At 36.6% G+C, this 14,978-nt stretch overlaps 3 protein-coding genes across 7 annotated transcripts; 1 reads left to right on the top strand and 2 right to left on the bottom strand.

Moving 5' to 3' along the window:
• Positions 1–286: 286 nt before the first annotated feature.
• LOC105692334 (zinc finger protein 33A-like) lies at positions 287–5,366 on the bottom strand. The gene is made up of 5 exons (XM_012411458.3): positions 5,272–5,366; positions 3,405–4,750; positions 3,170–3,326; positions 2,517–3,049; positions 287–2,433 (listed from the first exon to the last, which is right to left on the bottom strand). Exons 2-5 carry the CDS (start codon positions 4,466–4,468, stop codon positions 1,362–1,364), a joined length of 2,826 nt encoding a protein of 941 aa, XP_012266881.2. The 5' UTR covers positions 4,469–4,750; positions 5,272–5,366; the 3' UTR covers positions 287–1,361.
• On the top strand, positions 607–12,044 carry LOC105692335 (vacuole membrane protein 1). Of its 5 annotated transcripts, none has more exons than XM_012411461.3 (5): positions 607–728; positions 9,566–9,922; positions 10,103–10,621; positions 10,759–11,028; positions 11,110–12,044. In XM_012411461.3, exons 1-5 carry the CDS (start codon positions 609–611, stop codon positions 11,239–11,241), a joined length of 1,398 nt encoding a protein of 465 aa, XP_012266884.2. In that variant the 5' UTR covers positions 607–608; the 3' UTR covers positions 11,242–12,044. The 5 variants fall into 5 exon arrangements, with proteins under 5 accessions (XP_012266884.2, XP_012266887.2, XP_048507433.1 ...); XM_012411464.3 differs by lacking the exon at positions 607–728 and adding an exon at positions 5,497–5,817; XM_048651476.1 differs by lacking the exon at positions 607–728 and adding an exon at positions 7,604–7,922.
• Positions 12,045–13,045: 1,001 nt separating this feature from the next.
• Positions 13,046–14,511, bottom strand: LOC105692336 (NADH-ubiquinone oxidoreductase subunit 8). Its single transcript, XM_012411469.3, has 4 exons — positions 14,353–14,511; positions 13,853–14,117; positions 13,559–13,751; positions 13,046–13,382 (listed from the first exon to the last, which is right to left on the bottom strand). The coding sequence occupies exons 1-4, from the start codon at positions 14,393–14,395 to the stop codon at positions 13,251–13,253; spliced, it is 633 nt and encodes a 210-aa protein (XP_012266892.2). The 5' UTR covers positions 14,396–14,511; the 3' UTR covers positions 13,046–13,250.
• Between the last annotated feature and the right edge of the window lie 467 nt (positions 14,512–14,978).

The following is a 14,978-nucleotide window of genomic DNA, read 5'->3' as shown; positions in this document are numbered from 1 at the left end:
CGCACGGTAGTCGTGGCATCGAGTTCCCTTTTTGCCTTTCACCTCCCTTGACAACGCAGGGTTGTGATTAGGAATCACTGGGCCATGTAGTCAATTATAACGTCAATCGAGGCGCCTGCGTATTCCCTCCCATTCTCGGGGTAGCGGCGAATACAAAATCTGAAAGGGTGTTAACTCAAATATTTTCAGATCGTTCAATCCGAACTTGCATCGCTCGGAGGGGTGAGTGGATAATCGCGTAAGGGTGCGTACGTCGGGGTAATTGTTGTGACGGAAATACTTGTCATTCTCTAGAAAATATTCATATATTTGTAAAAATTACAAAAAATCTCTCATATATGCAATATACACGATTCATTGGTATAAATTTGATTTCTAATACATGTAAAAATACTCTCCATGAACAATTAGTGATTAAGTCCTAATTAGATCAATGTTCTCTTTATGAACTGACGAAAAATGTTATACCTATAAATTTATAACTAGCAGATATCAGCAAACCTGTAGAATGCGTGAATGTATTTTTTTTTTTTTTTATCGGGAATCCCACCTTAAGTACGTTAATGATAAATCTTGACGCTATCTTTTGATATAAAGATAGTTAAAATATGTTATTCGTTGGTAAGAAATATAATTGTTTTGGTCATTATTCTGGCACAAGTTTTGTACTAAGCCTCTGGTACGCACAGGCTTTACAATGGTTTTCAATCGCGACGTTTAAAATTCTCGTAAGTACGTAACATCAATACTTGACTTAATTCAACCTGGCGGTATGCTCATGCGGGCGTATTCGAGCTACATTTCATCTTGCAGCGTGTCGCAGAATATATCGGCTGTGAGCGATTTCGCGGATGAATTTCTGCCTTTTGTTGATATTTTGGAGAATCATTCCGGTTTTGAAGAATTATCCTTATCATTTATATTAAATCTATTTATACAAGTAAAGATTCGAAGAGATTAGATCATCCTATAGTTAGAGGTAGTATCTTAGGTACTTTCTTTGATTTTTGCAATCACGATATAAAATTATTGATGCTATTGTAAGAAGATAATTTTTTGGAATATAAACACGTAAATATCACGTCTCTAAAACGTTACTATGCATATAAATGTATATAAATGTAAATATGTTCTATCTTTAGCGTACAATTACTGGCCTTACGTGGTCTTAGAATACCGTTGACTTTATAAATAAATATCGTACTATATCAAAAATCGTTGTTGACGAATATCAACGGACACAGAAAATAAATGTGTCTCTACTCTACTCTTGAAAAACGAATGTTTATAGGTTCATATAAAAAACTAGAAATATTATCCTTTTTTCAATTTTATACACTATCCAGGATTCAGCCAGAGCGTTACTCCATTTTTTCCGTCGATTTCTCATTGAAATTAGTTGAATTGCTGAGAGATTTTGCTATTGCTTCCACACGTTCCTTTTTTTTTGGCAAAATATTTTTCCATTCACACTCAATCTCGTCCAACTCTTCGACAGGAGAAACGTACTTTTTAGGTGTCCGCAATTGTTTTCTACGTCTACTCATCTCTTTGGAAGAATTAAAATGCGATCCCGATTTTGTTTGAAGGCAACTTCTGTGATTCGAATCCGTTAGAAGTTTTCCCATAGTATCATTTATCTCACATCTATTTTTATCGACACGAACTTCATTATTGTCACTGATAATTGCACTTGAATGTGATTGTACCTGCTCCGTATTGATTTCGACTATTTTGTTTTCAACATTTAATGGTTTTTTTACCAAATTAGGAATCACAGATTGGAGATTTTCTTGATCCAGATCGTTCCGAATTTTCGCTGTATCTTTTGCCGTAACTAAATTTAATGGTGCGATGCGGCCTAATTTATAATTTCGCTCAACTTTGAGAAAATTTTTTCCATTTGTATTAATTCTGGAATCAATTGAAAGCTTCTCTTTTGCGGCATCGACCCGGTCGTTTTTGGTATCCCTGTCTTTCGTAAAATTTTGAAAATTGTATTCATCCGTCGACTCGGGTTTTACAGCGGTATCTCCAAAATTCTCATTTGCAAAAATTATTTTTCGATCGCCAGATGAATACATGATTAACTTCCTATCATATAACTCACTTGTCCAATCTTTACCGCCATTGTCATTGAAACTTTCGCTGTTCGTCGAATCGATCGCATCATCTTTTTTCAATAAATATCTTAACTTGGTAGTCTTGCAATCAACTTTCAGAGAGTTTGAATTTTTTGCGGATTGCATAGGTTCAACTGAAATTTGAGTGTTCTCGAGTGACGAGTGAACGGACTTTTTGTATTCTGGCTGATCTGGGTTGAGATTATGACTCGACTGCAAATGATGCCGCAGGGACTTCGTACTGCTGTATCTTTTTTTACAAATCAAACATTGCAGATGTTTTTTGCCTAGGTGTGTGACGAGATGTGATCTGTGAGAATATCCAAACAGAAATTACGATTAGTAGCGCCAAATATAAAGTTAATTAACTATTGTAAATCATTTTTCACTCACTTCAATCTTGTTTGCTGGTAAAATGTTTTTTCGCACATTGGACAGCGAAGAGCCATTGTGGAGTCCTTTGTTTCTTGATGCACCAAAGCAATATGTCTCTGCAGATACTTGCCACTGTTAAACGCTTTCCCACATTCTCCACAGATAGTTTGTGTCTGTCTGTCGTGAATAGCTCTGTGTTCCTTAAGCGCAAAAGCGTTTGTAAAAGTCTTTGAACAGATTTCACAACTCAGTAATCCTTCACCGGTGTGTTTCCTCATGTGATATTTTAATTTCTGTTTCTTTGTGAAAGTTTGACCGCAGTACGGACAAGTACATTGTTCTTCTTTGGTGTGAACACGGATATGGGAGTTGCACGCACCTTTGTCTGAAAAGCGTTTGTCACAAAACGTACACGTATATGGTTTCTGCCCTGTGTGTATCCGAATATGACGAACCAAATTGCTTCGTTGGACGAATTCTTTTGGGCAATGAGGACAGGGATGCCTAGGCCCAACGTGAATCAGTATGTGCTCGTGGTAGCTATCTTTCCTCTATAAAAATTCAGAGATATTATTTTTTTACTTTTTGCTATTGACACTCTTTGATTATTAAACAGATGGTTGTGCTATCGATCACTCAATTGTCAGCTGGCATTATACATGGCTACCTACGGTAAAATTTTTTCCACAATAAGGGCAGGTGGAGGGTTGATCTGTTTTGTGCAACTGACGATGTCCATAAAGACCAGATTTGCTAGAGAAACCTTTTCCGCAATCGACACAGATGAATGGGCTTTCCCCTAGATGTTCATTTTCATAATGAAGTTTTCTATAGAAATGAACCAGAATTCAGTCATTTGTCACACCAATTGCATTAGAAAAGCTCATTTCGGTTGAGATATGTTACCTGTTGTCCTTGGTGTCAAACTTCTCTTGGCAAATTCTGCATCGAAATCCTTGTTTATGGCTCTTTCCACCATGTTTTTGTCTAATATGAGCTTTCAAAGCTCTGATGTTTATTAATTCCTTTCCGCATTCATCACATGACTGCAGTCCTTTACTTTTATGTTCATGTATGGAGTTGTAATGAATTCTAAGAGATTTCTTAGTCTTCAACGTAATGTGGCATATAATACATCTGTATATAATTGATGCCGCATGTTTTTGGAAAAAATGTCCACGCAGTAGAATTAAATTTGGAAATGTTTCAGCGCACTTTTTGCATCTGTATGACAAGTCGTCAAAGTCCTCTGCATTTATTTTATCCTCATGACTGATCATTAGGTGTAACTTGAAGTCGCCAGTTTTATCTAACACCGTAGAACAAATATAGCATTTGAAAGAAGTATTTGGTACATTTTTTGGATTTGCCGAACTATTCTCTGTCATACAGAGGTTGTCTCGATGTTGGTCATCGGAAGCTTTGTCTTCTTTTACAGACCCTGTATCACTTTTGGACTTTATTCTCGTATCATCATCTCCATTTTCTTTATTGTTTTCATCATCTCCAATGGTTGCATCATGCACACCTTTAACAGAGTCAGGTGCCTCTGAGGTACTTCTAATAGCACATAGGGATTGATTGCATTTGCTTTTGTGTAATTCAAATGCTCTTGAAGTAGCAAATGATGAACTGGAGACTGAACAAACGCTACCTTTGTTATAAATATTAAAGTTGTGAATGGAGAGCATGTGTTCTAAAAGCCTGTGTCTTGAAGTTGATCCTTCAAATCGAACTTGGCATATTTGGCACGATAAGTTATTACAATCTTCAACAAAATTGTCCTCCTGGAGCTCGATTGCATTAGTTAAAAAACATTCCACATGATTTGGATCCAGATCACGCTGTCCACTATATTCTGCTCCAGAAGGTGTTTCCGTGGAAGGAAGGATCTCTTCTTTTGAGATATGTATCTCCTTACTTTCCTTGGACAAAGACTGAGATTCGGAATGAACTTCAATGTTCGCCATTGTAATTTGATGAGATTGTCACTCTGATGTAAGAATTTCATGAGTTATGCTATACATTCCACTTCCAGAAATCACATTGTGCCAGATAAACTTTTGGTATATTAGATTAGAATTCTATTATTTCGTGGAGATGATGTTCTAGACCGCTTTCAGTTCATCATTGTTGCCACAGCACATCAATAGAGAGCATTGTGGTAGAAAACCTTGCGCTACTATAAAGACTTCCATTATGCTGATTTTCGCAATTACGGATGACCGTAATCTGAATAATCACATAGTTACCTGAAACATATCAAGGTCAGATTCAAAGAAGTTTGTTAAACGAAAATCATAAAATGATGATGATTTGAAACTATACTCAATAATTACATACAGAAATAGTGAAAATGGTATTATAACAAATGATTGATTGGCTGGAAAATTCTACTTTGTTTGTAAAACAATAATAATATGAAGCTACGTCAAGACTATACCAATGAATTCAGAGCTCTGAATTCGTTGACTATATGCCAATGATGTCACCCAATAATAACCTGCTGCCTAAAGCAATAGAATAGTCGAAAATCTCTATGATTTCGACTATTTTGTAGATAAATGCTTGAGATAGATAGGTCATGTATAGGTATGGGAAGATTGATGTCCAAGCTAAGAATCACAACAAAAGTGATCAGTCTGTCACCCATTGTCATTCCAGACCATTAAATGTCACCGCTAACAATAAATTCAACTGATGAGAGTTCAAAAGTTTATTCTTCATGTATTTTCTTCGAGAAAAATGAGCTAAAATACATCCAGAAACGAACCTGATATTCAAATTATCAAATGCGTGCAGACGCGATCCGCATCCATTCTGTTTTTCCCTTCGCTCACTGCGCTGGATTTCAGGCATTTGGTATAACTAAATTCCCTAGTGGTAGTTTTCGCGGAAAATGTGGTACGATTGTATTTTTAAATTGCTCCCTACATTCGCGTAGAATACTCGTAGGCAAGTTCCGTATACAAGTTATCGCCTGTGTGCGGTCTGCCCTTGTGGTCAGTACTACGGGATAATCGTATGTTCCGTAGCAGTGGACCTCTAATGTGATTAGTTAATTAATTCAAGGCGTTCGAGTCATTGCTCAGAATCATGTAACGGACTAAAAAAATTACCGAGATAATAACTGTTTGTAGAGTATCGTCGCAGTTGTTTACTACTACTATTATCAGAGGACGCAGGGACTGCACTAGTACTACGTGGCCATTACATTGAGGTTAAGACTACTAATCAGAAATACATATTGTGATAATTAGTGTGATAGTGAATCCTTCAAACTCGAGAGTCACGTGCTTGATGGGTTTTAAATAAGGAGGTGAGTTTTATACTGAATGAGAATTCATACAACCGGTTATCTTCGGTATAATTTTAACACCATACATGCGCTTCTGTCAAAAATTTCACACACCTAATTACAATTCGAAGTATCAGCTGTAGCAAATAGTTATTGGTACCCCATCAGTCATTTATGCCAAGTCATTCTGCCGTCTACGAGTACACGTATTAAAATACAATATTAGAAATTATGCTGACAACTTGCAATTCTTCTGCTGAACATTTAACATACTGTATAATGTTTAACGTCCATCGACACAATTCTTTTGTTTAGAGGATAATAATAGTATAGTATTATACGTACATCGCGTTTCATTATTATTAACAAACGAATAGAATCGTAATTAACTCAAATTTTAAAAAACTAGTATTTCATTACACCTTAACAAGTCAAAGGTAAGGGCAATCGTCTATGTAATTTGCATGTAATTTGCTGGTGTTGGTACTAAATGAAACGTGGCTGGGATCTGGCTGTGATTGTTCTTTTACATATCCATACATAGTTTGATACACCAGAGTTTGTTGATCTGTGACGCGTGATTTTACTAACAAAGAAACAGGCTTAGGTTTTCAAATACATGATCTGAAGTTGTTCGCTCATATTATTCTACCATACAAAATTTTGTTTTTGATTCTTCTGAAAAAGTTGAATTATATGACACAATAATAGTGTCTCAGTCATATATCATTGGTTTATCATCTTGCAGGCATCCTTATCACACAGTGTTGAAACATCCAAAGACCTTGTTCGATTTGTCAGTTCTTACCTTGTAGCGTACAAAAAATCAGAACTAATGAAATTTCGTGAATACCATTTTTTCACTTAAGATGAGTTACGTTGTTGAATGTAAAAAATCAGTGCTTTTTTCTAACCGATCTTCCACTCCGTCTGATTCTATTCCTTTTAGTCTAAAGCTCCGTTTCCCCAAATCTGAGCTTGGCCAAAAATAGCTAAATGATAGCTCGGCCGGCTGGTAGTTTTCCAAATTAAATTTACCTATGACATTAGCCTTTTCTTTTAAAATCTCAGACAATCTGTTACAGTTAATTGCAGAAATATTCTATGTTGAGAAAAGTTCAAACAGAGCATAAAGTGCATAGCCGATTAAATATATTAACTGGAAAAATTTAGATAACTGCATGACGAAGAGAAAGGCTTAGGCTTGCCCATGCTTTCTTTTGAAAGTTTTTAAAATTCTCACAGAAGCTATCTGTAGTACTTTCCTGTGGTTGACACCTGGCTTTGAGTGTTATTTTAAATGGAAAAGTCATTGAACCATCTCTCAAAATTAGGAGAAATGAACAATGATAAAATTTAATTTTTTGTAATAGTTGAAATCAGTATGTTACATCTGTTGAAGATGACTTCAAATTTTTTCAACTTGGTAGTTTTTTCGTTCAGCGTACAGAGGATGTAACTAATGGCTAAAAAATTATAAGCTGTAGCTTTTGATATCGATTCCCAAAGAAAAATGTAGACCATGATTTGCTTTCATTGAATTTAAATCAAGTGTAATTCTGTTCATTGTCGTGTGGTTCTTTCTTACAGCCGCAGTTAGATGCTGCAGATTGAACAAGGAACACCGATATGGTATACAAAAAGCAATCCGATGACGCGATTTGTGGAGCTACTAATTACCCTTTACTGGTCATTAATTATCATCAGCTGTGTTAGCTGAATGAAGTAGATGACCATACTTTTTGTAAATTACCAAGTCAAATTTCTACATCTGCAAGTTTAATCCGGAATTTAAGTAATTGATATTATAAAACTAAACATCAGACGACTGCACATTGGCTTTTGCATTCCCAAATTAATTTAAATACACCGGAGGTACAGATAAAATTCTGTCCCTGGTTATTGTGGTGATGGTGAGGAAGAGAGTAAGTCGAAAGGCAAGCCACACCGCTACGACATCCACTACTGCTACGGAGTGTTTTGGGAATACCATAAACCAGCTGAGTAGCGGTGTTTCGTTTGGCACCTCTGTCATCACTCCCTCTCTTCGGCATATGACGCGTGAACAGCTTAAAGGCTTGCTAAGGGAACGGAGGCTGCCTGTCTCCGGAAACAAGACAGACATGGTACACGCTACTCACTTACTAAGCTCATCAGAGACAGTCGCTACTGATTGAAGTTGAAATACACCCTGCTATTTATTCGTCAATTATTTGTTTGCAAGACCACTTACAATAAGAAACGCAATGTTTAACAAAAAAAAAGAACCAGTGATCTTCCCAATTTTGTTCCTCGATTTCTGCTCGAGGTTTATTCTGGCAATGTGTAATTAGCGCCTATCAGTGACGACAGTTTGCTCCATATCTATGTATATTCATTTGTCATACCATCACTAATGTCATGTACATACAAAACGTCCTGACTTGCAAATCTCTTTTTCCCAACTAATCCCTCCTGCGCTTCCCAATTAACATAGCTTTTTTGAGATGAATATATTTATTGTCGCAATGCTTGAGCAATCAAATTACTCATACAGAACTTCACAGATCATAATTGCACGCATGTTTCACTGATTATTAATAAGCTTTGTTCACTATGAAAAGCGAAACCGTTACTAGACTATCAATGATATGTTGGCATGCAAATTATGTCTTTGTTTATGTGAGAATCTACAAGCACATGTGTGAGTTTCTGAAATAGCTGCATGTCGGTAAAGGATGTATCGATGTGACCAAGTCATTCGATGGATTTGGTGCTCCGTAAATTGGCCAGTTATTTATTTACTATACACGCAAAACGTGAAGTTGTTAGCATGTACTCGTGGTATATAAATAATCCAATCATCCGAATAAAACGAACCGGCAGATGTAGATAAAATTCCTGCAAAATAGCTTCAGAGAAAATATATGGTTTGTTTAGAATCTATAGAAATCGAGCTCCATCATTTCTCTATAGCTATAGTGATAGAATATCTGACCAGCATTTTCCAACGTGGAATTTATAATAGTATCAGTTTAGAGGATGATGGGAGGGAGAAGGTTGCCCCTTGACCGTTTGTTGAACAGACTTCCCAATGATAATGAGTCAATGCTACACTAGCCAGCCAAAGTACTTCTGGTCAGTGTTATTCAGTATCTTGATTTAAGTTGATTTGAATTTAGGGGGGGTCAAAAGATGGGTAACCGTGAGCTCAGACCGTACAAAGACTACCTGGTCATTGATATCAACATCGACGAGCTGCTTGAAGTAAATCAGACGTAAATAAATTGATTTTCTGTGTTTCCGTGTGGTACTTTTAATAATTTTTTTTGTCATGGTTCCCATCGCACTTTGTTTACTGGTTGAATCTAGTTATCCGACTTTGTTATTTGTACTGATGTATGAATATAATTTCATTCTGTTGTGATGTTATGTGTTCCAAATGGTAATGTACTTGTAGTTACATAAGTGAAGCCAGTCTGGAGCTTAAATTGCTACCACAACTCGGGCGTTAATGTGTTCGACAAAGAAAGAGAGAATGTAAATATCAAAATCGGACTATGCCCTTAGTCGAGAACTGAAGAGTTTGAAGCGTTTGTTTTGTAATTGCGGCAATTTATTTTGTGTGAGAGCATGGATTTTTATTCTTGCCCAGAATATTGACGATGAGTTAGCAATGGATTTTGGCTGACTTCCACCTATGATAAAATCCATTATTTATCAAACACTACTTTTATTCCCTTTTTCAGAACAATTTTCATCTGTTAATTTTTTCACTTCTCATTGTCAGATAAATCGGTTGGGTGCTACAATGTCAGGAAATACAACAGCTATGCGGCGTGCAAAGGATGCTTCGTCTACATCGAATGGGACTCAACGAAGTACCCTAACAGCGAAGAAGTCCTCTCATCCTTCACAATCACCACTGCATTCCACCGAAAAGAGCAGTGATTCAGATATAGACCCAGACAGCTTGACCCTATGGCATCATCCAATTAAAACATTAAATTTTTTTCTACAAGAATTACTTATTAATATTATTAGCTTAACAAGAAATACTCTACGATATAGAAAAACAGTATGGAGCTTAGTCATGGTTTCTGGATTATTTCTGCTTTCCAGCAGAGTTGCAGGACCCCAGCAAGAGGTAAGATTTGTTTGAGTTGTCACTTCAAAGCAATTGCATCAAAATTAGAAAATATAAATTCAAAACATCTACTAGGTAACAATAGCAATTGCTGCTGAATGATCGAAATAATGAGCATGAATCAATTGTTAGTTCTTCAATATGGGAGCAATCTGAATTTGTTTAATCTGATTACTGCAGCTGATTAAATCATGGGAGGCCAACATTGTGTGGTGGTTCTACTGGGTAGGACTAGGCGTGTTGTCTAGTGTTGGCCTGGGAACAGGTCTCCACACTTTTGTCTTGTACTTGGGACCCCATATAGCCTCTGTAACCATGGCTGCTTACGAGTGTGGCGGTCTGAACTTTCCCGAGCCTCCTTACCCCGACCAGATCGTCTGCCCGTCTACAATAGACCCAGCATGGACTGCAAGTGTCTTGAATATTATGAGAAAAGTACGAGTCGAGGCGATGCTATGGGGTGCTGGTACCGCTTTAGGCGAATTACCCCCATATTTTATGGCTCGGGCTGCACGACTCAGTCGTCAGGGTGACAAGGATTGCGACCAGGGTCAAGATCAAGAAGAGTTGAAGGAACTTGAAGCCTTAGAAGCGCTGGAAAATGGAGAAAAATGTGTCTCGTTAGCAATGCGCGCGAAACTAGCTATGAAACATTTTGTTCAAAAGGCGGGCTTTCTGGGAATCCTTGCTTGCGCCTCTGTAAGTTCACCCCTCAAATTATATCAGCCTATTATGTGCTAATAATTGATAAGCTAGGTGCCTCCTAGATAATCAAAAGTAGAATTTGTATGACAATTTTTCTCTCCGAGTTTTGTGCTTGAAACTTCGAATTCTAGATTCCAAATCCACTGTTTGATCTTGCTGGATTGACGTGTGGACATTACCTTATTCCATTTTGGACCTTCTTTGGTGCGACATTGGTGGGAAAGGCAGTCGTAAAAATGCACATACAACAATTGGCAGTAATTGTTGCATTTAACGAGGAGCTCTTAGACAAAGTAATTGCCTTACTGGCAGTTATACCAGTTATCGGCCCGAAGTTTCAGGAACCGTTAAAGCGATATCTAGTTGAACAAAAACGAAAATTACATGACAAGTCATCCATAGTAAGTATAAAACACAAAGTTTCATACGAGCGATTGGTCCCGACTTAGAAATGAAATGAAATTAACTAATCGTACTTGCAGGAAGGTACTACAACAATTTCTTGGCTTTTTGACAAGTTTGTCATGCTCATGGTGTGCTATTTTCTGGTCACAATAATTCACGCCCTGGCACGTAATCACCATCGTCGACGTACAAAGTCATCCGCCGATTAATTTTTAGAAGAATTTAGAACAAGGACTGAAAAATAACTATAAAGGTGGAAGGCAGCACTGGAATAGAAGCATAATTAGAAAAACGCGTGCGTGGATGATCAGAGTAAATTAGTAATGATTGCTCGTTCGTCGTCATGTTTAGTAATGAATAATAACTAATAGATATCACATAAGATATCAATTCATATTTTGATACCTACGTAGCTAGGCTAGCTAATCTAGGTACATTTTAGAGCGACTTATAAGAACAACAGTTTGCTCAATAAGAGTGCTACCGAGTGAAGACCACATTAGATTGCGCTCACTTTGGCAAAACAGAAAGACAAATAATTTCCTAAGTATGAATATGATCCGGAGTGTGATTCTTGTTTATGAATAGTATTTCCTATTGGGTTTAAGGTAGTCTAAGTTGCGCGTGGTACATAAAAAAAAGAAACAAACATGTCCAATAAAACATCATATACATACCATACAAACATAATGCAATAACATACTTTCTGAAAAATGACTGATACGACAGAAGATTTACGGTGTATTATTTTTTTCCTTCATCAGCTGTATTGGATATCATTGAAATAAAGTGAATTCCAAATTTTTAACCCAAGTTAAGAAATAACCGCAGACTAATCTTCAACACACCAATTTCTCATATTTAGCTTACGTCAAGGTAATCCACATCGATATACTTATAAAGGCCTTGTTCAATGTATAAAAATAATTAATTTAAGAACTGTATCGTTCCGCTATAATTTTAGTGCATCAATATAGTTACTGAACTGCAAAAGCATAGGAGACACCAAAAATTGAATTTTTATTTATCCTGAAGTCAAGTCCCGACACTCAATGCAGTATTACGAAAAGCTTGAAACAATTGCAAGAACTCCATTGACATACCTACAGTAAAAATAATTTTGTAATTAATTTATGTATGTATCTAGAAAATTTGGTATGTGGTAGATATTCGTAATACAGCCATCCTAGTTCCTGGAGTTTGGGATCTTTGAAATTACGAAGTTGCTAAATATGAAAGAGTGAATGAAACCAAGAAAACTCGTTGATTACACCGGCTTAGATAATGAGTGAGTACGTATTTTCGTTCCGCTTTTTTTTCAGGCGCTAATGGCGAACAGATGAAATGTAAAATTTCCAGAATAACACTTAAAAGACATAGCGACGTAGGATTATTGGCTGCCATTTGTATTCCTCATTTCCAATCAGTAATTTAGATTAGACTAGATCTTGTAAATATGTATTTTTCATTTACCCTACTATTTAATTTAGTATGTGCAAAGCAATATTTAAACAATGCAAAAATGTATTTGCACTTGAATCGAATCGAATGGCTATCTGTTCCAAAATATCTTTGCTTGTCAGCTGATTAACGGGCAAATGACCCTAGAAATGTGTAGAATCAGAATGATTTGGCAGATGCTTTGGGAATCAATCATTGCAATTACGATCAGCTGAATAATTATATTCAATCAATCACAAAAACAAGAAAAAAAAAAGAAAAAAATGCACACTAAGGACTTGTTGAACAAATTGATAGCCTATGGATCGTAGCCTTGTTTATAAAGTTGGTTCAATTTTACTACCACAAAATGATCTATCAGGTGATTAGATTATTTGAACCATACATGATCATTGTTATTATTGATATGGGACAACCTATCATTTATTGTCTACATATAAAAATAAGTAGCGTGCTTCCCAAGTAATCTGTGTAATGTAAGCGTGAAATGTCTGGACACATTCGTATACAATTTCATATGAATAAATAAAATCATCAAAGGACTACAGACCATTCTTATATAATAATTTTAATCTTTGCTGGGACTACACCATGGTTGAGGTCGGAACACTTCTTTCACTCAGTAAGCATACGAGTGACTAATGCTAAACATATTGCGATTGAAACAAACAACTAACATTTATGTATGATCCAGCCTCATATAATTTTTTTACGTTTATTTATAATTTACAAGATGACTAGGCATCGTAGAATTGAATCAACGATACAGGTGGTCTGCAGCAATGTTTGCAGCAATCTCAGATTCCCATTTGTCGCCATTGTTGAGTAATTTTTCTTTGTTGTACAACATCTCTTCGTGGGTTTCCGTAGAGAATTCGAAATTGGGACCCTAGAACAGAGATCATCCGTGAAAATAATATTCTAATGGAAAGTGCGTTGATACTCAATTATCCCTAGTGAGCTCAAACTGTTGTTAGAATTATGAGCTCAAAAGTGATAAAAGTGGTTTTTGACAGCAGAGAGATTCTGAATGTAATATACATATGTATTTCTCAAATTCCATACCTCTACAATAGCATCGACAGGACAAGCTTCCTGGCAGAACCCACAATAGATGCACTTGGTCATGTCAATATCATAACGTGTCGTACGTCTGGAACCATCTGGTCTTTCTTCAGCTTCGATGGTGATTGCTTGAGCAGGACAAATGGCTTCGCATAACTTACAGGCGATACATCTTTCCTCACCAGAAGGGTATCTGCAAAACACATCAAATCAGGTGTTTCATCTGACATTTTATGATGACCGGTGTAAGTATTGCTGATATACTGCAATGACTTTGTGGGTTGACATGATTACCTCCTCAAAGCATGCTCGCCTCTGAACCTAGGGCTCAAAGGTCCCTTTTCAAAAGGATAATTTATAGTAGCTGGTTCTCTCAGCATGTATGAAAACGTGATCCCCATGCCTCGCATTATTTCTAATGCAAACATAGTCGTGGCGGCACGATCTGTAACATCCTTCCATTCCATCGAAAGTTCATCATTGTTAACATAATAAAACTTGTTGCGAGTCGATGGAGTCGTGGCAGCTACATTTCGAGCTGCACGAAGGAGCTTTGCACCTAAAATTTTAATACCTCTTTAAAATGCGTTTAATATTGGAAACGTCAAATTATGTGTTGAAATAGTTCATATCTGATGAACACTTTGGGGTTATACCACCTATTACACAATAGACATTATTTGATACAAAACTTCGGATGCGGATTCTTTATTCAATAGGAAAGCGGTAACTCGAAAAATAATAATTTTCCTGATGACATAATAAACCACGGTGATAATTAGAAGTATCATTACCGGATTGTCGAAAGATCTGCACAGTCGCCATACTTGCAGCCATTTAAAACACACATATACCAGTGCAGCGATGAGTGCGTATAGGTGGGTAAAAAGGTAATGCTTTTCTGCCCTCTATCCATGTTTTTGATTCCATCCATACCATCATCATTTACTCGTACGATCAAATCATCACGTCCAATCGTAATGGAAGAAACTGAGGCTTATAAAAGGAATGATAAGTCTCATTATGGTATTTAAAAATCCGATAATAATATCATCATGGGAAGATAACATCATGGTAGATTGCTAGTTGAAGAAACCTGAGAACTTTGAAAAACAAAGAACGCCACTTATATTTATTGGCTTGCGGCGAAAAAAAAATTCATCACTCAAAGTAATAATTATCTCGATCCAATCATGACTCTACGCTGCGGATTTGATATATGCAATCTCGCACACAATTCTATAGCTTTCTATTTTATCAATTTCGCTCTCACAACTGCGAATTCAGAGTACGGGCGTTGAGTATTTTCAACGGTTTGTTGAGCACGTGAATAAGGCCCCTGATTTTGAGGACATCAATAACTGATCGTCGAAGCCATAATTTTATCGGGGTAATATATCCTCGCTCATGAACTTAAAAC

Source organism: Athalia rosae, chromosome 2, assembly GCF_917208135.1.
Source record: "Athalia rosae chromosome 2, iyAthRosa1.1, whole genome shotgun sequence".
Classification (NCBI taxonomy): Eukaryota; Metazoa; Arthropoda; class Insecta; order Hymenoptera; family Athaliidae; genus Athalia; species Athalia rosae.
This window is presented reverse-complemented; position numbering and strand designations above follow the sequence as displayed.